At 38.0% G+C, this 24,589-nt stretch overlaps 2 protein-coding genes across 3 annotated transcripts; one reads left to right on the plus strand and one right to left on the minus strand.

Moving 5' to 3' along the window:
- Window positions 1-560: 560 nt before the first annotated feature.
- LOC136676134 (metal-response element-binding transcription factor 2-like) lies at window positions 561-10,782 on the minus strand. Of its 2 annotated transcripts, none has more exons than XM_066653003.1 (15): window positions 10,615-10,782; window positions 9,551-9,752; window positions 9,188-9,269; window positions 8,190-8,282; window positions 7,482-7,582; window positions 6,875-7,023; window positions 6,238-6,333; window positions 6,057-6,125; window positions 5,724-5,847; window positions 5,300-5,367; window positions 5,026-5,196; window positions 4,663-4,765; window positions 4,498-4,556; window positions 4,319-4,411; window positions 561-3,917 (listed from the first exon to the last, which is right to left on the minus strand). In XM_066653003.1, exons 1-15 carry the CDS (start codon window positions 10,617-10,619, stop codon window positions 3,554-3,556), a joined length of 1,779 nt encoding a protein of 592 aa, XP_066509100.1. In that variant the 5' UTR covers window positions 10,620-10,782; the 3' UTR covers window positions 561-3,553. The 2 variants fall into 2 exon arrangements, with proteins under 2 accessions (XP_066509100.1, XP_066509099.1); XM_066653002.1 differs by lacking the exon at window positions 10,615-10,782 and adding an exon at window positions 8,836-8,894 and having other exon boundaries at window positions 9,551-9,605.
- Window positions 10,783-11,956: 1,174 nt separating this feature from the next.
- Window positions 11,957-24,436, plus strand: LOC136675717 (divergent protein kinase domain 1A-like). The gene is made up of 7 exons (XM_066652437.1): window positions 11,957-12,113; window positions 12,896-12,981; window positions 19,094-19,228; window positions 20,035-20,142; window positions 20,272-20,448; window positions 20,699-20,978; window positions 21,359-24,436. The coding sequence occupies exons 2-7, from the start codon at window positions 12,928-12,930 to the stop codon at window positions 21,889-21,891; spliced, it is 1,287 nt and encodes a 428-aa protein (XP_066508534.1). The 5' UTR covers window positions 11,957-12,113; window positions 12,896-12,927; the 3' UTR covers window positions 21,892-24,436.
- Window positions 24,437-24,589: the final 153 nt, after the last annotated feature.

Raw genomic sequence — 24,589 nt, forward strand, 5'->3', positions numbered from 1 at the left:
TATTTTCACACAATGTCTGGATCCCAGTGATGCTCTGATCATTTATCAAGTCTTTATTACTTCTGGTCGATAAAATGTGGTGCTTGCTTTTAGTAACGTTTAAAAAACACAGTCAAAAAGTAAACACGTCGCTTTAAAACAGAACATAACAGGTTTCAATGATAATAAACTGTCAAGAAATGACAAAAATACTATTTTATTATTTTTGCTTAGGGCCAAATGATGAATGGAAAGGAATCTGTCCAAAAAGGCATGTTTTTTATCTTGTTAACAAGTATCTGTTTATGTATTAAATTTCGGCAGCAGAGTTGGTTATTGAAGCATTTGTGATGCCAACCTGCCCCATGTCCTCTTTTTTTGAAAACTCATATATGGTCACCCTATTCTAGGCAAAACAAGGACCCTGAGAGCAGTGTGGAAGCCCACAAACTTTGCTTTATGCCTACATAATTAATAAATAATAACAATTATAATTATTTTAGCGATTTCATTACATTGCAACTGGGAGCATTTTACTAAGAGAAACAAGGCACAGCAAAACATGATTTGATGGATTTATTTCTTTGGCTATAAAGCCTGCTCAAGCCAGTAAAAAAAAAAATAATAATAATAAAAATAAAAAAGATAAAAGCCGCATGGATCTAGCACTTGTACACCAACTGAGAAACGTTTTATAAACACATCACTTAGCACATGACATATCAAATTTAATAAAAGAGGTATTGATGTTGAAGTCCGTATCCTGCTTTACAGTGAAAGCTCATAGTGGTGAGTGGTTGGATATCATCACGTTTTCTATGAAAAACCAAAATTTCCATCTGAACTGAGAACTACTAACAAAACCACATCTGATGACTTGGATTAATGCTACAAAACACTTACAAACATTGTATGAAAATACAATCAGGAGACATCCAATCTGGTCTTTTTTTTATTCCAGTAAAATCTACTAATTCCCATTCCTCACCCTCCTGCACAGTGAAGTGTAAAGAAAGCATCCTGAGGGGATTTTTTTTTCCCCAATTTTTTTTCACGTCTCGTTAGTGTACACTGTTATCCAAAGCAATAAATAGCACCGAGATTTTTCAAAAAAGCCTGAGTTGGTTGTAACAAAAATATTGCTGTTATGTTTTTCCTGAAGCAGATGACTTATATGGAGCAGAAAACAAAACCAGTTTTTTTTTAAAATCCTCAAAATCTAAACCTATCTGTTGAGTATTGAGTTGCATAGGATGAAAACAAAACTAGGACACAAAGTTAAACAAGATAACCTAAAAATAAAACCCCACAAAACTAAAAATGAAGATCCTTGAGCTGCTAATGTCAATAGTGTGCATATTTTACTTGAACAATCAAAGACGTCCAACAGCAACAAGAGAAACCAGGCTCTAAACACAAAGGATCTCAGGGTTATGAGCATGTGTAGGTTAAAGAATACAACAGATTAAATAGAGGGAAGGGAAGAAAAAAACAAAACAAAAAATAAATCACAGCTGAATATAAAATACAAGGACTCCATATGCAAAATGAGGGGACCTTCATCTAGGATTACAGTGCTCAGTCTTTAATACAAACTGGCAAACATTGTTTTAAACACTCCTCAAGTCTCTGTTAAATCTCTATTATTCTGATTAGAGGCGGTCACTAGTGAACATCTGATCTTAGCCAGTTATTCACACATTCCCATGGAGTAACATTCAGTTCTAATATAGAAGTTAATGCTGTGTAATCTTTGATAATCACCACAGATTCACAAACACCTTTTGTCTGAGAATTTCTAAAGGTCTTGACTGAGTTGCAAAATGAGCAACACCAGATTAACAGGTTGAGTGTATGTGCAATCCACTGTGAAAAGAAGAAAAAATTATATATTTATATATATTAAAAAGTGCCCTATTGAAAAATTGTTCTCTCCTAGGCTCACTCAGCCTGATAGGAAAATAAATTCTGAAATAATAGAAAGGAGGAAAGAGGGGAAGAAGAAAAAAAAAACTAATAAAACTAATCTGCAGCAGCATACAGCATTGATTTTTCAATAACCTCTTTGGGAAACTGCACATCAGAAGTAAACAGATTGAAATGGTAGAGAACTGATCCATCAATGCTTTGCCTACATTTATAGCAACTACAGCTTTTATTAATCTACACTGTGTAACTATTAAAGAGGAATCCCAATTTTTAAATTAATTATTAGAGATGTAAATCAAAGTTTTCAGAGCACCCATTTACTAATTTCATTGATTTTATTACATTGGTGTTGGTGGTAATAGGAACCAGAGAGTTATGAGGTCAGTGCAGTGGGTAAAACCACTGACCTTAACACCAAAAGACCAGGGTTCAATTCCCTGACATGATAAGCATACATATTATCAAATCTCCATGGGCAACATATGGATTGATATGTTCACAATGTGTTAACTACAGTGTTTTAGTACAGATCTAGAACCCGTTTTCTTTGGGTTACCTTTCTGTGAGATTTTAGAGGCAAATGTCTGGTTCCTATCAACACTTTACACATTACTGGTTCAAACTTTCTCACCAAACTACTTCAAATTCATTTATTTAACTCCTAGATACTGAAGTTAACAGAAATCAGTGGAATTTCCCTTGACAACTGAATATATTATTTGCCTGTAATTAATTTTCTTCTGTTGTGGTTTTCCACCTGCTTCATTTCTATTAGAAATAACAACAATAACACAGTGTAGCTTGTTAGAGAATTGTAAACTGTAAACCCAATGTTATATAATACAGTTAAACACACACTTCCACTATTTCTCAATGGATGCAATGAAATTTAGGATGTTTTTTCAAGCTAGTCCAGCCTAGCAACATTTGCTACAGAACTAAAACTTGTTGGCAGAGCATGGATAGGTCAGAATGTTTATAACCTGAATTATGAACCTCGCTTCCAGTCCTAATGTAAACCCAACTTCTGATGTGTAGCTCCACTGACATCTACAATCTACAAGGCAGTCCTTATGTAATGGCACAGAGGCATGTACAATAGTCTGATATATCTCTCTACCTCTCTCTCGATTTCTGTGGTCCTGAAGACACACAAATCTTCCTTCGGTGACCACTTAAAGTTGTATGCAAAAGTATGAGTATTTCTAGATAATTCACAGGTTTTGTTGAATTTACAAGTAATTTATAACACATCTACCAGGATTTTTTTTCCCCAAAAACCACGATTTCTAGTTCAGAGGTTAACATATAAATAACAATACACAAAGTGTGCCAAAATGTTTGCTCAGGGCACATTTCAGGTTTTATGTTTCAGGAAATGTTCATTTAAAAAAATAAACAATGCAAAAATAAGAGCAGATGTGTTTAACAGTTTTTAAAATAAAAAAATCAACAAAACTTGTAGTCAAACTTTTGCATGCGACCTTACTTACATTCCACATACTGAAACTGTTCTGACCTCAGCGCTAACATCACACAGAAATTAAAAACTAAATGGACAACATCAGAGCTGCTCCACAGTGTGTGTGTGTGTGTGCGGGGGGGTGGGGGTGGGGTTCTGTGGGAACCAAATGTGTGTTTGAACTCATGAAGCAGTGACCCCTTCCCACTCGACCAGATACTGAACTTTCCCGTCCTCAGTGACTCTGCGCGCCAGGACGCGGTATTTCTCTCCGCAGGCCATTCGCCCGGCTGCACCAAAGTAGCTGCTGATGGAGCTCTTGAGCTGACTGAACTGCGTGCTGGGGTCCAGGCTTTGGAGAAAGTCTGTGGGGTGGAGCCTTGAGAAGGCTGGCTCCTGGATGCTGGGGCTCAGGGGTTCAGGTCGAGGGGGGATTTCTGGGTTGGGCGTCTGGAGAGCTCTTCGAGGCCGGCCGCGACGCCTCTTCACTAGTGGCTGTGTCATGGGCCTCAAACGATCAGACAGAATGTTGCTGGGGGTACTTAGGCTAGTGCAGCGGAAAAATTTAATGATCCATCATTAGTATTAGTATTAACTATCTTATATTAGACAAATAATTCCATTGTGCTTTCTATACTTATGTTTTAATTTAAAAGAAAACTGTATATACAGGCAAAAGTGTTACTGAAGAATAGATAAATGCTCTCAAACATGTAATGTCTACCTTAAACTCACTTTATTTCTTTTTTTAACAATATAACATTTCATCTGTGCTACTCTTTGAGTCCACATTAGGGAGCCTAAGCTAAAGGCAATAAGATGCAGAAAATGCAGAATGTCAGGCTTTTAAAAGTGATTTAAAGCACCCTGAGAATAAACCTCTTCATTTTTAAATCTGTTAAATTACAGGCCTCAATTTCTTGATGCTTAAACCATTGTTAATAATACCTGGATATACTAGTTGAGGTAGTTTCAGTTGTGGCACCAACTGAGTCGACATCTGAGGTACTTGATGATGGCAAAGACTTTTCACTTTTGATGCTGGAGGAAGTATGAACAATACATTACAGCACAATCACTATTGTATTCCAGCAATTTCCAAATCAGAGATTAGATTGAACTCTCACCTTTTAGCAGTCATCACATTCAGCGAGCTGCTGTCCAGTGCCGGCAACTTCATATCATTCTACATTTAAGGGGCAAAAGTAAAAAGAAGAAATGCTGATGTTAGTATTTTTAACCCCCAAATTTTCTTACTTTCAAATTGTAGCTACAATGTTCTACATCCCCACCTGAGCCAAAAGTCCGTCTGATCGTCTGAGCTTGGCCAGCGTCTCCAAGGACTGAGTGTTGAACTTCCTTTTTCCTTTATTTACAACTCCATTGGTGACCGTGCTGATAAAGGAAAAGATGTGTGAGGAAAGAACAGAAAAAACAGAGACAAAGAAAAAGACAAAAAGAGAAACATAATGGGAGAGCTACACAAGGACAGGCAGGAGAGGGAGAAAGCATAAGAAGGAAGAGGAAAGAGGAAAAGACTGAGACAAAGTGAGGAAGCTAAAACTAACTCAAGAAGGGCAGAAGGGAGAGAAAGAAAAAGGCAAAGACAAAAATAAAAAACGGCAGAGAGAAAGAGAAAGAATCATGAGACTCACCTGGGTGAGTGGGGGGGCTTGCTTGACTTCCTGCCTTTGATCTTAATCTCCTGTGAGGCTTTCTCCTGTTCTCGGTGCGAGGGCATATCGGAGCTGTGGGGGGACGGAGGGAAGCGGATCCGTAATCCAAAGAGGTCTTTTTTCTTCTTTATCTCCTTTCCAGAAATAAACCTGGACAGAGGGAACTAGAGTATTAAACCCAACTGACCTGCCCTTTAACAGACATGAGACACTGAGGAGAATTGTAGAAGAATATTAAGAGAGGATAACTTACATTGCTGGGTTGTTAGTAAGTGCTTCCAGAATTTTCTCATATCGCTCTGATTTAGGGGTCTCTGTCAGCTGTGAATTTGAAACCCAAAATAAAGTGTCAAGTGGCCTTACACAGTAGAGGAAGTCAGTATGCCTATTTAATGGTAATTATGATTTTGTTATAGTGCTAAGCAAAAGGATTTTCTGAAAGTACTGTGCATTTATTAAAATAGCACAGATCAACTTCCATGTTTTATTGCAAAGAGAGCAAAATTAACCAGATTTAACAGACATTGTGACAATTTTTCTGCTTGTGATTGCAGTTTTTTTGGTAAACGATAAGTGCCTATATTCAACTGATAAAACAGACAATACCAGTAGATATATGGTTATAACAAACTGGCAACCAAGTTTTAAATGCAGCAAGAAAAACCTGCAAATATCACCTCTCCAAGTTGTAGTCCATCCCAGTTTTCGTTGATAAAAGTCATAAGCTCCAGTTCAGAATCAAAATATTTCTTTTTATGAATAACACTCAGATTGTATAGGCTCAGGTGTGCAACATCTACCCTGTGGAGACAGAGCAGAACAAAACACAACAAAACAAAAATGTGTTAATGTCACCAATAGAGCTTTGCTTCCAAATGTCATATATAGGAGAGAAAGAGTTAGATACATTTCACATTCAAAATGAACAAAAATGACAGAAAGTCAAATATTTTACTCTGCTATCTGACATTTTGTAGATATTTATGTGAAACTCAAGTACGGAAACTCACCATCTTAGAGGCAGTCGTTTGAGGTACTCTGGTCCACTACTGCAAACTGAACAGACAAACAGATAGAACCTACAGAGAGTAAAACAATCATTGCAGTGACTTCTGGAGTCAAAGAAGGCTCTAATATGCAAATGAGGTTTTAACCCCTTTTGTTACTAAATAATTATAATTAGTTTTTTACCTGTCACCATTCAACATAGGCCTTTCAAAACACTGGATACACGCCTCATGAAACCACTGTTTACATTTGTTACACTGCAGCATTTTCAAATACCAGCTGTGGAGAGAGAAAAACTCTGCTTAAAAAACATTAATCATATGAAAAACAATAATTTTACACAAAGAAGAAAAAAAAAAGATATGAATGAACACACTAAGTAAATCATTCATCAAATAAATTCAGAAAACAAAACTTTTTAATGTATTCAATTTTATTTATTTTTTAATCAAAACAAAGATTGTTTTGATTAAAAAATAAAACAAAAAATGGCACCCCCTTGTGGAGAACTGCCAGCCTTCTAAACATGTATGTGAATGGGCAAGTGACCCATGGGGTGCTTTAAATCTACATATATAAAACTGAATACAGTGTTTACCCCAGTCAATCATGTATTTAATCTTCCCTGGAATCTGAGCCTGGAATTCCTCCTTAATCTTAATCTGCTGAATTTGCTTTCTTACTTAAACACTTGGTATTACTGAGTAAAAAATGTCAGCACATGGTTCAATATTTGCTGTTGTTTTGTGAACCTGATTTCAGCCCCAAGAGGCGCTGGTATTTCAAACCCCAATTATGAATGTGTGTGTAGCTCACTCACTCTCCAGGTCCCCCACAGTAGCAGTAGCATTGCTGAGTGTTAGTTTTATGGCCCTGATCCCACACCAGATCTTCCAGAGTGTACGGAAGAGACTGCTTCATCTCCTGCAGAGCTTTAGCATTTGGTCCTTTCTTTCGTGCACCACCCCTCTGAAATTAGAACAAAACAGAACCCAGTAAATGCATAGAACATGCCTTGTCAAAAGAACAAATATGCTTCTGATGTAATCAGACATTTCCTGAAGTGTAATTCATCATTAAAAGGATATTTGTGGCTAGAAATATATATATTATTTGATCAGTTATGCTGTATTCTACACTGCATCAATACCTCCTCCAATGAGTTCAGTTTCACAGAACACAAGACTTTATATCAATGTAATTTATAACCATACCCATGTTAAAAAATTACCCAGCATGCATTGCATCCAAATTTTATAAAATCTTGAGGAATCACTTGTGTCAACCAGTTACACACAAACACAATGACTGCAAACACAGTCACTGAAATATGTATGTATGATGTATATTTAACCTGTTACACATGGTATTACTATGTGGCTACACCTAACAACCTAAACACCAAGGAGATTGAAACGTCAGCAAACCTTCGTCGTAGTGGCAAACACACACTGTCTGCAGAGCCATCTATCATCAGATGCAATGACACTGGAACTGATGATGGGGGTATGGCAGAGTTGATGGTATCCTACAAAATAAGGAGTAGCAAACAGGACTGTAATTGATATCTGAGTGGAATTAGTCTGATCTGTTACATAATAATACACTGTTTGTAAACATGACTCATTTTCCACATCTGTGAACCTGAAATCTCTTTCTTGGGCATTTCAGAAATGATGAATTTTATGGAGGTCTATTGTTACTTTGAAAATGCTTCTAAGTAATAAAGTTAATTGACTGTCACTAGAAGTGGAAAGGTCCAGGTCCTACTGCAGGAATCCTCTCCACACTTTTGGCAAAACTAAAGTATGTCCTTAAAAGCCAGCTTTTGACATGTTTAAAATTAACATACAAAAAACCAACCCTTACATTTTGTATTAACATTGTGACAACATTTAAATTACATGTATTACTCTACTTATTTATTTGTTACTTTACCTATTTACATATTACCTTTGAGATTAAGTGAAGTGAAAAACAAGCGTACATGGTTTCCCCGTGTATGGTTTTAGTAACACTGAGCTCTACAGGTCTAAGTTGAAACCTGATCCAGTCTCAACTTTTACCCCCTAAAGAGGTTTTCAAAACATTCCGGGCCATTTCTACCCCCGAGTGCTACCCACTAGCTCACCCACCTTGTCCACACTTGTCACAGATGACCATTTCATTGGGTGGTTCTGAGCTTTCATTCTGGCAAATAGTGCAAAGCATCTCCTCTCCACTGTCCCCTGTAACACACAGCAGCAATAATATAATTACTGTCCAGGGTCTGTTCAAATTCAGAATTAGATCTCAACCAACCCTCTGTGCAAGACAATCTTCTGCTTAAGTGATGCATCTTTGGACCTTAGAAATGCTCTGAATAGTTTCTAAAGGTTCCTGGTAACTCTATACATTTTACTCTATTAAAAATAATCTGTAAGTAATTCTAAGACTAATTAGCTGATTGCAAAATATTCAGTTATTATTATAACAATAAACAGAATAATTAATTATCAACCATTTCTACTGGCCCCTTCATCACAAAATTAAATACAATGTAAAAGACAAATGGTTTTTCCTTATGGTGTAAATATTTAAGGTTTTAAAAACACAATGACGATATTTCACTCTAAACCCATTATGACACTAACCCCAGTGCACCAATGATCCTTTCAAGGTGGAATGCAAAAAGTGAAAAAATCTTAATGTAATGTGCATAAACACAGATAAAACAATTAAAATATGTCACTACACTAGTGCATTTCAACTTGAACATGGCCTACAGGAATGTTACAATACCATCAGTAAAAGTAGGCAACTGCATATTCTCCAGCTTCTTCAGGCTTCTACGAGGAAAACTGACAAGTGAAAAGCTCCATGTGAATTATAGCAAATCTATCCAAAATACATAGGGATAAAGTACAAAACACAATCAGTTGACAAGTAATAAAGCTGTCTTTCTGAAAGAAAAAGCTATGTGTCATGTAGAGAATTATATGTATCTCAAATAGCTCGTGAGACATAAAGCACTGTGTAGGTGTAGGAGCTATTTAAGTTTGTTTTAAGGTCTATTAAGAGCACTATACAGGGAATAAGAAACCATCTGAGATTCAGTCATGGTTATTTTGAGTACACAGTGAAGGGCACTTGCCTGTCTGAATGTCCTTCCAAAGAACCCACGACTTCGACTTATCTTCAAAAACCACAAAACAGCATTGCCTTTGCTTGTTTATCTGAATAAAACAACAATAAAAAGGCATATTACACATACATAAGAGTCTGCCCATCTGGGTTGGTTTATTATCTAGTGTGAGAAAATAAAATCTAGCAGAACAAAAAGAGGTAAATTTGACTTTATGAATTGGCATCAGAAGATATGTACAAAGAAAGATACTGGGTACTGGTATCGAGTCAAAATTCCAAAATCAGTGACAGACAGACTTATAAAAAGACTGACAGACGGACAAATACATTTTGTTCTTTACAGATTAACAGAACTATGTGGAACGCTGACCTTCTCGATTGTCCCCAGATAAAACAGGCCATCTGACCATCGAGCTAGAACGTCCTGCCCCTCCTCAAACTTATTAGCAAGTCTTTCTGTGTCACTCTGCCCATCTCTGAGGGAGAGTCTGGACAGGGACAGATGAGAAGAGTCTGGATGATGGGATGGAGACTTCTGATGGGAGCCCAGACTGTGCGCGCCCGTTGAGTCTCTGTTAGGAAACAAATTAGCATGTTATCAAATCACATCCTAGTGAAATTACATCCATTATTGCAATGCTATAGATATTTCCTTTATTGTCAACACACCTGAGCTACACTTCTACCCAAAATATTTAGAGAGAACTGTCAGGCATTTTATTGTGTATTAAAAATTAAAAGAATACATTAACATCACTTCTGACTTCATATCATTTGAGTTATTAGATTCAGACAAACATTATATATCTACAACATTCAAGAAGAAACGACATCATTCAAATTGCATGAAGAGCATGGGAAGAATTAAAGCTAAAATATTTTTTATTATTGTTTTCTGTATTTTCAAGTACTGGTGCACATTAAAACTGCCACAATGTTACTCAAATAACATAATGATAATATAATATTATATATATATATATATATATATATATAAAATCAGCAGACCATCAGAGAACAAAATACCATTAACTTTTTGTTAATCTGTTGTTAATTCTATGCCCAAATTTCCAATTTTCACACACAGAAAAAAAAATAATAAAAATGTGGGATGACAATAATTACATTCAAGGCAGAACTGTCCTTAATGCCCAATGCACAATTTAGTGTTACTTTCAGTATCCAGTGTGTTACTGTATCTCTGGTGGGGGTTGTGTAGTAAAACAGGATTTCTCATTTATCCAGATAACTTAAGTCCAAAACTGAGGATTGTTCAATAGGAAGTCCCTCAGATCTTTTCTTCCTGGGCAGGTTTGACTTTAAGCTTAGGTATTCTGGCTAAGCTGAGAAATCTTGCGTTGTGCTGTAACCCTCAACAGAGCTCTGTATTGTTGTTAGAGATGTTGGTATTGTTCAGAATAAAAGCTGTTTTACCTCATTCGGCCACTTTCCCCGGGTTAACTGCCGCATATACAGAAAAAATAAACTGTCAATTTTAGCGCGGACGGCGTTAAAACTTTTAAAAAAGGTCCAGTTTCTTCAGTTTTAATGTCTTTTAAAATAAATCAAATGAGTGTTTTCTCCGCGCCGCCTTTCTCGCCATGTTGTGTTCCCGCTGAGCCGCGGTGCATCGTGGGAAGCGATCCGTTTACCCGTCAGTTTACCCTCAAAAACAAAGTTAAAGTGACAAAACCGCTATGTATTTCTGTGTTGCTTAATCATGCTGTGGGGCGGACTGCATCAACAGACCCTTATCTACATCTCTGTCTAAATGTTTTGTTCCTATTTGTGGTATATCTTATATAAACGACTTCATAGAAACGGCGAATTTCAAACGCCTCCAACTCAAAACTACAAATTCTGCAGCGCGGTGACATCAGCTCTGTTCATCTCCCCCAGCGGAGGCGGACCTTAGCGCTGGAATTTGTAGTTTTATTTTTAAGAGCGATCCTCTTTTATTTATAATTTTATTTTGTGTAAACCTTTTGCTTTTATAATATGTCCACAGTTTGTGTGGTTATTATATATCGGTTTCGCCATATTTCAGCCTCATGGGATTTCAAGACTTCGATTTCGGGACAGGAAAATATTTTCAGTGTAATCCTGGTACCTCGGTCAAAGTTTAATAATTTCCTCTTGTATGAAGTATTTCACCCCAAAGGGACAATCTTAATGTAAAAACTGGGAAATTACGAGGAAACGGCACAAATGTGAACAGAAGCACTTTGGAAATACACTGGTAGAGTTTACGGTTGCCTAAGATTAAAAGTTTCTGGTGATGCCTTTATAATAAATTAAGCTGTGTGAAAAATTCAATGGCCTAATTAAGTAATTCTAATGCATTATACAATTTGTTTCCATGATGTTAAGTCACTACAACACATGTTCACCCACATCGTTTGCATACCTTATTTAGAAGAATGTCACATGCAGAGCTCAGCAGTATACATCTATTTTACTTTCATGTAATTTAAAAGTACTGTATTCTTAAATGTAAAATTGCTTAATGTTTTGTTCATTAGAAACGATAGAATAGAGTTCGGAAATGCATATGTACCATTTATTTGTGAGTGTTTTTGTTGCATAAATACATAATTATTAGACTCTACATTGAAAAAAATAAACACAAAAATGTATGAGATTGGCCCTAGTCAATAGATGGCAGTAGAAACCTGGCACACCAGTTTTTCCAACCACCTTTAATTAGAACAGCATTTTTTGTGACGTATATGTCGGCCAAACCCGGCCCCTTGTGAGTCTGTGCCTTTAATGGCTTTCATTGAGTGAAGGTTGTGTGATCACCGCCGAAGGAATGGATTGAATGTGAGAGATGTTGACATGAAACTGGGTCTAAATCCTCCAAAATCAATTCTTTGAAGCTCAGCATGGAGAAAAGAGGGCGTTCCGCATGTTGTGGATTAGCTTGTTTAATGGTGAGATTGTCGTGTTATTTTTATTCTCCAGCTTTTTTTTTTTCAAATTGTCCGTTCCACCTTAAATGGCGCAGTGGTGTCACGGTTAAACGGTGTGTTGCAAGCTGGTAGCTGTTAAATGGAAACGCTGCACTGTTTAAGGTGGAATAGAAAGTTCTAACATAAACCCACTTCATCATTTAAAAATAATAATAGTAATAATAATAATTTCGTGTGTTATTTTGGCTTATGCTCGTAGATATATGTCTTATTGAGATTCAAGAGCCTATAGTTTTATTTCTGACATTTATGGCATGCAATAAATACTTTGAAAACAACAGAATATTATTTATTTGTAGGGTAAATGTAAATGACAGAGTTGTGTATGTGAATAATTAGCTGGTTTTCTGTTTTGTTTATTATTATTATTTTAACCGTAAATGACAGTAAAGTAATGTCTAAAAAAATGATGAGAATAACTTTGTTTCTCAAAGTAACATTGGAATGAAGCAATCTGTTTATTTTTTTTGTTTTGTTTTGTTTTTTTGCGAGTGTTCTACGTGTTCATATAAATGTCTGTCACTGTATTAATGTAAAATTAATTTAAAAGAACATAAGAGAATGTAATGCAGGTTTCATCACTTGATTTTCTTTCTCTCTCTCTCTCTCTCTCTCTCTCTCTCTCTCTCTCTATTCTTTCCCCTCCCTCTCTATTCTTTCCCCTCCCTATTTCTTTCTTTTGCTGCCCTCTTCCCAATCTCTTTCTTCTCTTTCTTTTTCTCTCTACCATTCTCTGTCTCCAGCACCATCTATTCTGAAATGATCAATTTCTGCTATGGCGAGAGGTCTGTTTCCACGGGCCTGGATAAGCAAGTCTTACCACTTTCAGGTAAGCAGGAAAAAACTCCAGAGTTACTTGTTCTTATATTTGCAATGAATATTATGTTAATATCTTTTATATTAAAGACTATAGTCTTTCAGTTATGTGGCTGATTAAAATGAATTATTCTGTCAAATTTAGGCAGCATTGGATCCACTTGAAATTAATGTAGTTCACTGCCTTTATTGGTATCTTTTAAAGGAAATACTTTCCATTTCTCTTTAAATGTCACACACATCTGTCTGGAGTCATGTAATCAGTGACTTTGTTTACTGTTTACACTGATCCTCTCAGCTCACATCATTCAAAACATATGGAGACCTGGGTTCAGCCTCAGTGTTTTCCTCTTGAGAATGCAGGGGTAAAGCAGGGTTGCCATGTGTGCTGTATCCGTGACAGCTATAAGAATAATCCTCCTCAGAGGAAGAGGGTAAGCTGGGTTTATAACTACCACAGCAGCACACCTAGAATCAGGACTTTAAAATGAAGTAAAAATATTGATGAATTTATTATTTATATTAGTGCTGGGCGATATGAGTACAAATCAGTATCTCGATTAATTGTGCTTTTTTCCTCAATTACAATTAAAGAATGATTATTTTGTTTTTGAATTTTTGACACTCATAGTTCAGTGACAAGGTTAGTACAGTGTATATATAATCCAGTATTCAATATGGGATATTTTTCTAATGTTGCTGGGAGCTTGTTCCTCTCTTGTTGTTCCAAACCACATACACTGTTCTTCTTTGGTACTAGCTGCTCTAGTCGCTTGGTTGGCCGATTAGTCTGCTTCCATGCGGCAGATAGAGGCAGAATCACATGACTAAGGCTTGGTAGTGTGGTTTTAAAGGGACAGTACATGAACACACAGTGGGGACATAACAGAATAAAAATAATCAATTTAATCGATATAAACAAGATTATGTCGATTAGAAGTTAGAAGTGAATGTTGATTTTGACAAATTTTCAATTAATTGTATATTAATATATACAATGTCCAAGTTGTCCTTTTTCAACCTCAACATTTTCAGTAACACTAGGGCTGCTCAGTAGAGACAAATATGACAATAGTATCGCTCATACAATTGTGATATTGCTCAACATTAGCTGCATTATTATTGACAGACACAATGTGGAGTACATGAAACTTGCGTAAAATGCTGCAAGATGCTTGCAGACAAGTCATTGTGAGGTTTTATTGCCCCATTACTCAGTTCTTTACGTTGATTGAGTCTAATAGGTTAAAACATGTTGAATTAAATTTTTCTGTGGCATATTTGCAGTGTATATATCAACTTTGTTTTAAATAATACTTGAAAATTGACCTGAATTTGACCTGAAATATTGGCAACAGTTGGGATAAGTCCTTTGCCGCCGATGGGAGTTTGGCAAAGCTAGGCTCATCTGGTGTTGTGAACTCAAAATCTTGAAACTGAATCAGATCTTTGCCTCAGAGACTAAATTCGCAATGAACATGAAAAGTTGTTTTGTTAGGCCTAAATCCATAGGTGACATTAAAATGAACCCAAATTAAAGGGCTTAGTTGCCTTCTGCTTTTATTTTTTAATTTTTATTATTGTAATTTTTAATAATTCAGAGTATCATTAAAGTCCTGTGTTATGATACTAATTCATAAACCATATTTTTTGTAACCTAGCTTCACACCGTTCTTCAGGTTTTACAACTATATTCAGGTTTCAGGTTTTGCCAATCTTTGCCCAACTGGTTAGTCTTTATTCTTTCATTAAAGTGGAGAAAAGTATTACTGAGCTTGGTATTACCGAGACTTTTTGATTTAAGCCTTATTATATTTAGTGTATTCTGTGAAGTAATGAGTCACATGACAAACAGCAGCCCACACAGAAGAGATAAATATCAGAGAGATTCAGCTGCGTTTGCCATTTAAACCCCTCCAGGCTTTTAGGAGAGCATCAGAAGGCCAGAGTTGCTGTTATAGTTTTACAGTTAAAATATTGCATTTGTATTTTAAAGAAGTGAAGCATGATTGGCGAAGTGATGAATCGATGCTGATGCTGCCTGAGTTGAGGCCTGCAGCCCAGTGCTGACTCTGATTAAAAACTTTGGACAAAAGGCCAGAAAATTCATGGGGAGCTCTTGGAAGAGGGAGCAATGAGAGGAGAATGTGGTCAGACAGATTTATCCACTGCTGGATGTTCTCTCTGAGAGGAAATAATGGGCTAGAACCAAAGTGCACAGATTTAGATGTTTTCTCAGGGCATTGGGGACCAGGGGTGTAGTAGAGCAGAACCAGAATGGTTTGTTTTATTGAATGCCCACCAAAACGTGGCTGAGTTGTCTTGTTTCACAGTGTGTGGGTTGGTGGACTCCATGTCCAAACATTAAAGTGAACATGCACTAACCATGTGGGTTTATTTTTATTTATTTTTTTTTATTTAAACATCATACATCTCTCTTCAGATGGTAACATACACATGGTGGAACCCTCTGGTAATGCTTGTGTGCAGAATGTGTTCTCTAAATAGACCTGGCATGGCCTGGAGGCATGTGGACTGAAATTCTGCTGTAGAAGAAGTTGTGAAGGGTGTGAAATAAATGTAGCCAAATCTCTTGGGCCTCAAGTTCCACAAAGTGCTCTGAATTGGATTTAGGCCTGGTAACCAGGTCCAGAGCTGGACTTGACTTTGGCTGCTAGAGAAATGACTCAGCTGAATGTTTAGAGCCGTTTCTATGGCACTTAAGTTCACTGAGTGCATTTGTTGGCTTCATGCAAACAGATCAGCTGTAAGGAATATATTTACTTTCTGGCTTGGTAGAAAGAAGCTTTATTGAGTTCATTAGCACATTAATGTGGAGATCTGGAGAGCACTCACCACCACAATATGAAATGAAACAACCAATCAGATTTCTGTGTGGTGCCTAAGTAAGAAAACATGGGATAAAGAAAGCGATTCTGATTCTGCTCTGTTTCTGACGTCAAGCACAGAGACTTTAGAATTGCCCCGCCCCCTGGTCTGAGTCTGTCCAATCACAGCGCTGGACCCTCGTTTATATGAGACGGGGTTAAACGCAGCAAAACAGCACAGAGAAATAAGAGCGCTGAGTAAAAACGGAGAAAAAAGAGAACCAAACAAAAATGGCTAAATAACAGAGTTTCTGCTGTGTCAAAGATACACACTTGTCAAAAAAAATGAACTGTGTTCATTTGAATAAAATAGGGAGAATGTCATTTTTAAAGTGATAGATGGATGAAGCATTTAATTTGGTTGTAATCGATTAAGTTTAACATAAAATAATGGAGATTGCTATTAAAAAGTGAAATACAAAAGTCAAATTATATCCTCATTTAATCATTACTGTTACACAGAGCCATTTACTTCCCCCAAAACATTAAAGAGAACGTTGAATAAATGTGGATTTTCAAATTATGGAAAATGTCTATTCATTTATACACATCTTTTTTGGGTGTAGTTCTTCATTGGTGTCCTCTGTGAACTCCTTGCTTCACAGACTGCAGAAATGTATGATTGTTGGCATGCTGCAGCCCGACCCACATAAATAAGGTTATACGACACATTTATGGTTAGGATTATTGTTTCTCAGAGTGACCCATCCTTATGGCTCTATTCCTTGTTTCTGAAACATCTGCATTACAGATTTCTTTGCCGCAGTTCTCTGGGTTAAAGAATGTACTTGGACAGAATTATTAAACACTGAATAAATAACTTAAGAGTAACACACTCAGTTTGTTCTTGGGGGATTACTCAGCTACATTGGATCCTCTGCTTGGGTCACTCGGGTGTGTGTGTTTGTGTGTGTGTGTGAGAGAGAGTGCGAGCGACTGGGTGAGTGTGTGAAATTATCCACAGGTGTGTGTCTCATTCTGTATAGTATGTAATATAGCAGTGCCGACAATAGCAAATAAAATATGTTGCTGTGAGCAACAAATACGATTTTTTTTTTACGATAGAACCTTTCACAAAACTTTTACATTAAGACCGTTTACAATAGGTTTTCTATTTCTGAAAATGCAAAGAACAAGTCATATACTAGAGTTCCTTCATTCATTCATTCATTCTTTATCTGTAAGCGCTTATCCAGTTCAGGGTCGCGGTGGGTCCAGAGCCTACCTGGAATTATTGAGCGCAAGGTGAGAATACACCCTGGAGGGGACACCAGTCCTTCACAGGGCAACACAGACACACACACACACACATATTCACTCACACACTCACACCTACGGACACTTATTTTGAGTCGCCAATCCACCTACCAACGTGTGTTTTTGAAATGTGGGAGGAAACCCGAGCACCCGGAGGAAACCCGAGCACCCGGAGGAAACCCACACGTACACAGGGAGAACACTCCACACTCCTCACAGAGGTTATATAGCCCTATACTAGAGTTAATATTTCTATAAACGCATCTGTAGATTTCACATGGAAAAATCACATCAGCACAGTTATTGAAGGCTGGTTAACTGAAATATAACACAAGTGTTGAGATATAAATAATGTAAATCATGTTATTTGGTTTTATTATGTGTTGGGTGTTGTTTGTTTGTTTTTAGCAATAAACACATACTGCTCAGATAAATAGCTTTTTAAATCTCAATCCCTGGTGCCTAAAACGTTTGCACTGTAAACAGCTTTTTAAATGTTTTGGGATATTGGCTTTCACTTCTCTGTCCCAAAACAAAACCACCATCACATGACTGTGCAGCTCTCTGCCAGCTTGGGCTGAATTGTGCCTGAATTCTTCCAAGCAGCCAGAGTACAGCAAAATTATAGTGTGTGTTTGTAGTGGAACAAGCCTTTAACTGACTGATGTTTTTTGTCTCAAGTGTGTTCCTGTTTGTCCACATCACTCTGGATTACTGTGTTTCTTTGGCTCTTTCATTATAAACCTGGCAAGTGTTCTGTGTCAATGTTTAGCAGTTACAGTACTGTATTAGATTTCCACACACACATATACCCTGATCAGACATAACATTAAATCCCCCTCCTTCTTTCTACCGTCAGCGTCTATTTTTAGTCCACATCAATGGTCAGGACCCCCATGGAGCTAGTATTATTTGGTGGTGGATCATTCTCAGTACTGCAGTGACACTGACGTGGTGGTGGTGTGTTAGTGAGTGTACCAGCACAACACACAACTCTGTGTGTATCACTGTAGCACTGAGAATGATCCACCACCCAAAATAATACCTGCTCTGTGGGGGTCCTGGCCATTGAGGAACAGGGTGAAAGGTGGCTAAGAAAGTATGAAGAGCTACAGAATACAGTCTATAATTTTTGAGCTACAAGGTGCTCCTGTAAGGTCAGAGGGACAGATAAAATGGCACAATGAGTGTAGAAACAAGGAGGTAATTTTAATGTTATGGCTGATTTGTGTTTAGTAATATATTAGGCTCTTTATATGGGGAGTTGTGTTAATATCTTAGGTTAAATGAGAAGGCCACATTCAATTTGAATGAAACCACATTAATGCTGCTGAGATCAACAGCTTTATAAATGCCTATAAAGGTGTGTACTCTTGACCCTCCTGGTGGTTAATGTTGGTACTACAGGAGAATTTATAAGTAAAATGTAATTAATTTTGTTGAGCTCTGTTTAGATTTGTTTATTTGATTTAGATCCAGAATTAAACTAGATTGGGTTATTGATCCTGGGCACAGATATTAATATTAGTAATCTCATCACAGTGCAAGGCGTGAGTTTACATTATGACAGCAAAAAATGTTTTTACAAATATTACTAAAATATGTGACTTATTAGTGTTATAAAGCAAAAATGACTGTTAGCCGTAAAGAGCTTGGGCTGTGAGTTCATTGAATGAAGTGAATTGTACGTTCAGTAAAGGCCAGTTAAAGCTGCCCCAGGCTGTAGGTCAGTGAGAGTAAATTACAGTGTATTAAGCTGCTATTGAATGGTCATTGACCCAGCACACACACAAAGCTGAAGTGGTGTGCAGCTAGGGTTAGGGTTAACTTTTTTTCATCTTTACATAAAATGTTAAGTGCCTGCAGAATTCTATCAAAAAAAAAAACATGTGTTCATTCACCCCCAACTACACAACAAAATTATAAATGAAAATAAGTGCGTTTTTACTGTGATAACCATTTGTACATTGTTTTGTCCAGGTACGGCTGTCCCATGTCCGGGTGAAGTATCTGTTCCTGACCTGGCTGGCCGTGTTTGTGGGCAGTTGGGTGATTTATGTGCAGTATTCCTCTTACACAGAACTGTGCCGAGGACGAGAATGTCAGAGCAACATCGTGAGTGTTATTTATGTTACTATTACTATGTCAATATTTAAATATAATTGTCAATATTTAAATAATATATGTCAATATTTAATATTTGTGTGTGTGTGTGTGTGTGTCCTGTGAAGGACTGGCTCCAGGTTGTGTTCCTGCATGCGCCCAGTGATTCTGGGTAGGCTCCGGACCTACCACAACCCTGAACTGGATAAGCAGTTACAGACAATTACATGAATGAATTGAATTAATGTTTGTTCGGGTGGTGTCCCTACCACACAGTTCCTGCCTTGGGGTCCTGGGTTCAAACCTTACCTCGTGTGTCCACCCCCCAATTCTTCCCACCAGCAAAAAAAACTAAAATGATTGTTTATGGCAATATTGAAGCTACAAGCTGAATAACACTGGAGGATTTCTTTAAATCTCTTGAAAATATTGATATAAATACAGTTTTTGCTTTTTTATGTTTATAAATCTATATAGAGAATTAATGTGTATTAATAATTTTTATGTAATATGTACTCATTTATCATTCATTTATTATCTGTAACTGCTTATTTAGTTTAGGGTCACGGTGGGTCCGGAGCCTCCACTGAAATTTCATTGGGCACAAGGCAGGAATACACCCTGCAGGGGGCGCCAGTCCTTCACAGGGCAACACACACACACACACTTACTCACACCTATGGACATTTTTGAGTCACCAATTCACCTACCAATGTGTGTTTTTGGACTGTGGGAAGAAACCCACACAGACACCAGGAGTGTATTAATTTAATACTTATTCAATTTGCATTAATATATTTTCAACTTCCTCTTTCTAGTGTGATAAGTACAGTAAAGGAGTGATTGATGGCTCTGCCTGCAACAGTCTGTGTGAGAAAGGCTCACTTTATTTTGGGAGATGTCTCTCCAGTAAACCCAACAATCAGGTGAGTGCTCATGAGGCAGAAAGCAAAGAGCTGAGATGACTAAACCTGATTTATTCCCTGTGGTCCTTTGATTTCTTGCCATGTCAACAAGCAACGAGACAACAACTGACATGTGACGTGTGATGTCAGGTGTATACAGGAAGCTGGGGGGACGTGGACGGAGTTATAAAGTGTCAGCTGGACGATGTGCTGCATTATGAACTGGGAGAAGAGCTGGAGCCAAGGAAGGAGTCAGGGCTTTTTGAGAAACCGACTCGAGGAACATCTGTAGAGAAGTTCAAGGAGATGGTTTCCAGCCACCTGAAGGTGTGGTCTCTAAATATTTGTGTAATTTTTATAACCTTGTGTAATACTTTGGATATCTTTATGGAACTATTTCTGATGGTAATTTTAAAGAGCCAGAAATTCCACTAAGTTTGATGTACTTGTGTTTTACACTGTAGTTATTAGATACTAAAAACTCCATGGCTCCTAAATATTAGCTGAAATAATCAGCTGGATAACGTTCTACTCCCCAAAAATATTTTTTAATCATTCCATTTGCTCTGATCTTCAGGCGAAAGTGGGAGAGCAAGCCAACCTGCCTGGTTTAGTGGCTCTGATCCTGTCTGTCGCTGATAGCAACAAAGACGGCCACATCTCTCTCCCAGAGGCGAAATCAGCATGGGCTCTGCTCCAGCTCAACGAGGTCCTCCTGGCGGTGGTCTTGCAGGACCGTGAACACACTCCCAAGCTGCTGGGCTTCTGCGGTGATCTGTATGTGGTGGAGAGGGTCCTGTACACACCACTATACGGCATCAGTCTTCCCTGGCCCATGGAACTCTGGATCCCCTCAGGTTAGAGTGGACAATAAAGCACATATGTAGCATTTAAAGTAACACTAGGTAGTATTTTACCTTATAATTTGAGCTTCGGAATCATTGTGAAGTTTCACTGACCTGTAATAGGGAGATAAGAGCTTCTGATGTTTACTACTTTAGGCTCAGCACTGCAGAAACTGCACTTTGTAACTTTTGGAAGGTGGCAGGAGTTGATTTATTTATTTACTTTTTTCCCCACATCCTGTACTGATAACATCACATATTAGGATATTATGCCATTGTCCTGACATAACATAAATAAACCTATATCCATTTTGTAATCTTCTGATATATTTTGTAATATCATTTTGTTCCCTAACATATCATCTTATCAATCCAAATATATCATCTCCCAGGCTTCCGGCGAAGCCTGGACCAGTGGTTCGCACCATCGTGGCCAAGGAAGGCGAAGATTTCTATTGGTTTGCTGGAGCTGGTGGAGGATGTGTTTCACGGCCCGTTTGGCAGCTTCCTTGTGTGCGACATGCGCCCAGAGAGTTTTGGCTTCACAGAACGGTACGACCTGCGCTTGGTGGACGCTCAGCTAGTCGTCCCCGAGGAGGCTTTCCGCAGCATCATGAAGCAGCAGCGCTGCCACCAGGATGAAGACTGTGTGTACGGAGTGGACTGCAGAACGTCCTGTGACCTCGACCAGGGACGCTGCTCACCGCAGGTCAGCAAACCCAACCTGGCCAGGGCCTGCGAGGCACTGAAAGACTACCTTCTCTGGGGTGTGCCCTCACACCTTTTCCCAGAGCTGGAGAAGCAGCTGTACGCCTGCATGGCCCTCAGGGGCTCAGCTCAGCACATGGAGATAGAGCACTCGCTCATCCTCAACAACCTCAAAACCCTGCTGTGGAAACAGATCTCACACACCAAGGACTCCTAATGCAGACCTTTCAAAGTCCTGAGAGATCAGAGGGCCCTTGGTTTTGGGTTTTCTCTGCCCCAGCTCAATGAGGCTTCCGGAAAATGGTGATTAGTCCCAGATCGTGTTATGCCAGCGAGCTGGTTATTTTTATCATGACAAATAACATAAAAGCGTCAACAAAAGTGATTATTTATTTTTTCCATGTTTTCTATAAAGCATAACTCACATGAGATGATGAGTCAACTGCTTTGTAGTTCCTGATTGAATCAGCTTATGCTCCATAGAGTGGGTACCCCACATTGGGGTGACCATGTTATAAATACATTCATGCATATGTATAGTTTTCAAAATACTCATTGATAACCCTACAGCACATTGTCTAATAATCAAGCCCATTTCTTATTAGGTGGATCTGGGGGCATGGGGGATGTGTTGGGGCAGAGAAAATTTGAAACTGTGCAGATGAGTGCTTCCTCAGGACTAATTTTGAGAGCCCCAGTCCTAATGGACAGGAAAAGTGCATACATAAAAATAGAAATATCCATACCTGGTCCTGGAGAACCATAAAAGAACATAAAATATCCCTTCTTCAACTCAGCAGATAGTTGCCAAACAGACATTTCACAAAGTCAGCCATAAGCCCATGTGCTGACTAAACAATGTACGAGAATCTCACCACTTTTTCAAAACCAAAAAAAGTAATTTAGGGGGTCGTTTGACTTAAAATGACGTTCATAAATGTTTTTTAAAAAACAGATTTCTTCCCAGAACAGTGTCTCAGGCAGTGTATTCATCTCAAACCCTGTGAAATTCACATTACATACAAACCAGTGAATTATACAAATGTTTCAACACATTTACAATTGCCTTTAAATAAGCCAGCTACTGTGGACCTTATTTCTAAGGGTGTGCCAAAAGATAAGTACCTCCAGGACCACAAATGGATGCCCCAGGACTCCACAGATATGATCATGGGACAGAATTCTGCTCATTTCTTTTGTGTATTGAAGGGACCTGAGGCTTTGAGCAGGCAACCAGAAGCTGAAAAGTGCTGTAGGCTCAGTGTAGCACTGTGAACCAGTCCACTGCTCTTTTAGAAGAAAGAGGAGGTGGAGGAGTTTGAATACACATACCTTCTCATATTTGTTGCCAATCATGTTTGCAAGTACGTATGTAGGTATGTATGTAGCACATCCATTTGTATTTGCGTTTGTAACGTCTGCAGACCAAATGGTGCCATACACACGTGATCACTGATCATGCTAATTTTAAACAGTTCCTTCAAGTGTTGTGAAGGGGAAGCTGTAGATTTTTTTCCATCCATTCTTGGATGAAAACCTGACGTACAGAATGCTGAAGGATACTAACCACAAGCTGTGACGGATTGTACAGGTCTCGTTATTCTCATGTTATTTTGGATTTCTAGTGAGATTGTCAGTATGCCTTGGAATGCATGTCACCAGTCAATTTTTAAGTACATGGCCGATAGGGGGCCAAAAAGACACGATTGCTGACCCAGGAATTTACACTTTGCTGAGATTTACTCTCTACCTACATGCTATGGTCATTTTATGAGAAACACTCATTTATCTACAGCTAATTATAATGGTCAGAATTCAGTTTGCATTTTTTAAAATTTCCAGTCACATGGAAAACATTGGATTGATTCCAATTGTGAATGTGGCCTTTAAAGCTTTCCATCTTTGTTAGAGAACAATCAAGCTCCACTTGTTTAATGTCTGATCGCTTCCACAGCTGATTGTACGTCCGTCCACAGAGAGAACAGCTCAACACTATGGGTCTGAAAGGGGGGATGGAGGGCTTACCTCAAGGTTTCAGTTGTTTCTCTGTATTATATGTAGCTGTTAAATGTTTTTCAGCTGTTCTTCCTAACACTAAAAACTAAATATCTTGTGCAGTGTCCATGACTGGAAATGACAAATGAATAGTGGTCTCTACATGGTGCACCATTATGGTATGTGTTTCTGATAAAATGGCCAATGTTACAGGTAAGAAACTAGTTTAAGTTTAGCTAGATAATGAGTCCAATTTCAAATCCACAAGTTTTAATAGGCATTGTCTGGAAACCAACTTTGTGGAAGATCCCTGGCATATAATGCCATTGCTGTTTGTATGGTCATCCTTTTTGGTTTGTCAGGTTCATGCTGGTGCTGAAATGTCTAATTTCATATGAAAAGTGCAGCATTAAGTCTGACCACGTGCTGGAAAGAAGAAATGGACAACTATTTTGACTGGGTTTTTTTTTTTGTCAGTTTTGTATCTCCAGTCCGTTTTTCTCGTGCAATCATTTAAAAACGATTCATTGCTGAAAGTCATTGCTGCTGATTTGAAGATGAAATGATGAAAATGTTTCTATTTTACATTTTAAAGTATAAAATGCATGACTTTGCACATTAAAGTGTTTTGTTGCACTTAACTGCCCTAGGTTTCCTTTTCTCTTGCTTCTGCCTAGTATTTGGATAAAGTTGATCCCAGTTGTACATCCTGTTATTTCTCAGTTAGCAGTTCACGGTAGGCTGCTAGTTTGACTCCTGAAGGGCTAAATCAATGTCAAAGCTCGTTTGGTATTAGCTATTCACTACAGATGAAACAATCCTGATAACATTTTAATATAAGCATTTAAGAATTTAACCCCCATTTTCTTTTTTCTCCAACCAATATTTCACAGTGAACCGAGTATTCCTGTCAACTAGCG

This window comes from Hoplias malabaricus, chromosome X1 (assembly GCF_029633855.1).
Source record: "Hoplias malabaricus isolate fHopMal1 chromosome X1, fHopMal1.hap1, whole genome shotgun sequence".
Lineage (NCBI taxonomy): Eukaryota > Metazoa > Chordata > Actinopteri > Characiformes > Erythrinidae > Hoplias > Hoplias malabaricus.

What these genes read in the sequence shown, in the direction of transcription:
- LOC136676134 (XM_066653003.1), bottom strand. An exon ending in CCTATGTTGAATGGTGACAG is followed by an intron (nt 6,126 to 6,237) that starts GTAAAAAACTAA and finishes TACTCTCTGTAG; the next exon opens with GTTCTATCTGTTTGTCTGTT. An exon ending in AATGTGATGACTGCTAAAAG is followed by an intron (nt 4,412 to 4,497) that starts GTGAGAGTTCAA and finishes TACTTCCTCCAG; the next exon opens with CATCAAAAGTGAAAAGTCTT.
- LOC136675717 (XM_066652437.1), top strand. Translation starts at nt 12,928, where the DNA reads ATGGCGAGAGGTCTGTTTCCACGGGCCTGGATAAGCAAGTCTTACCAC. An exon ending in CCAGTAAACCCAACAATCAG is followed by an intron (nt 20,143 to 20,271) that starts GTGAGTGCTCAT and finishes GTGTGATGTCAG; the next exon opens with GTGTATACAGGAAGCTGGGG. An exon ending in GGAACTCTGGATCCCCTCAG is followed by an intron (nt 20,979 to 21,358) that starts GTTAGAGTGGAC and finishes ATCATCTCCCAG; the next exon opens with GCTTCCGGCGAAGCCTGGAC.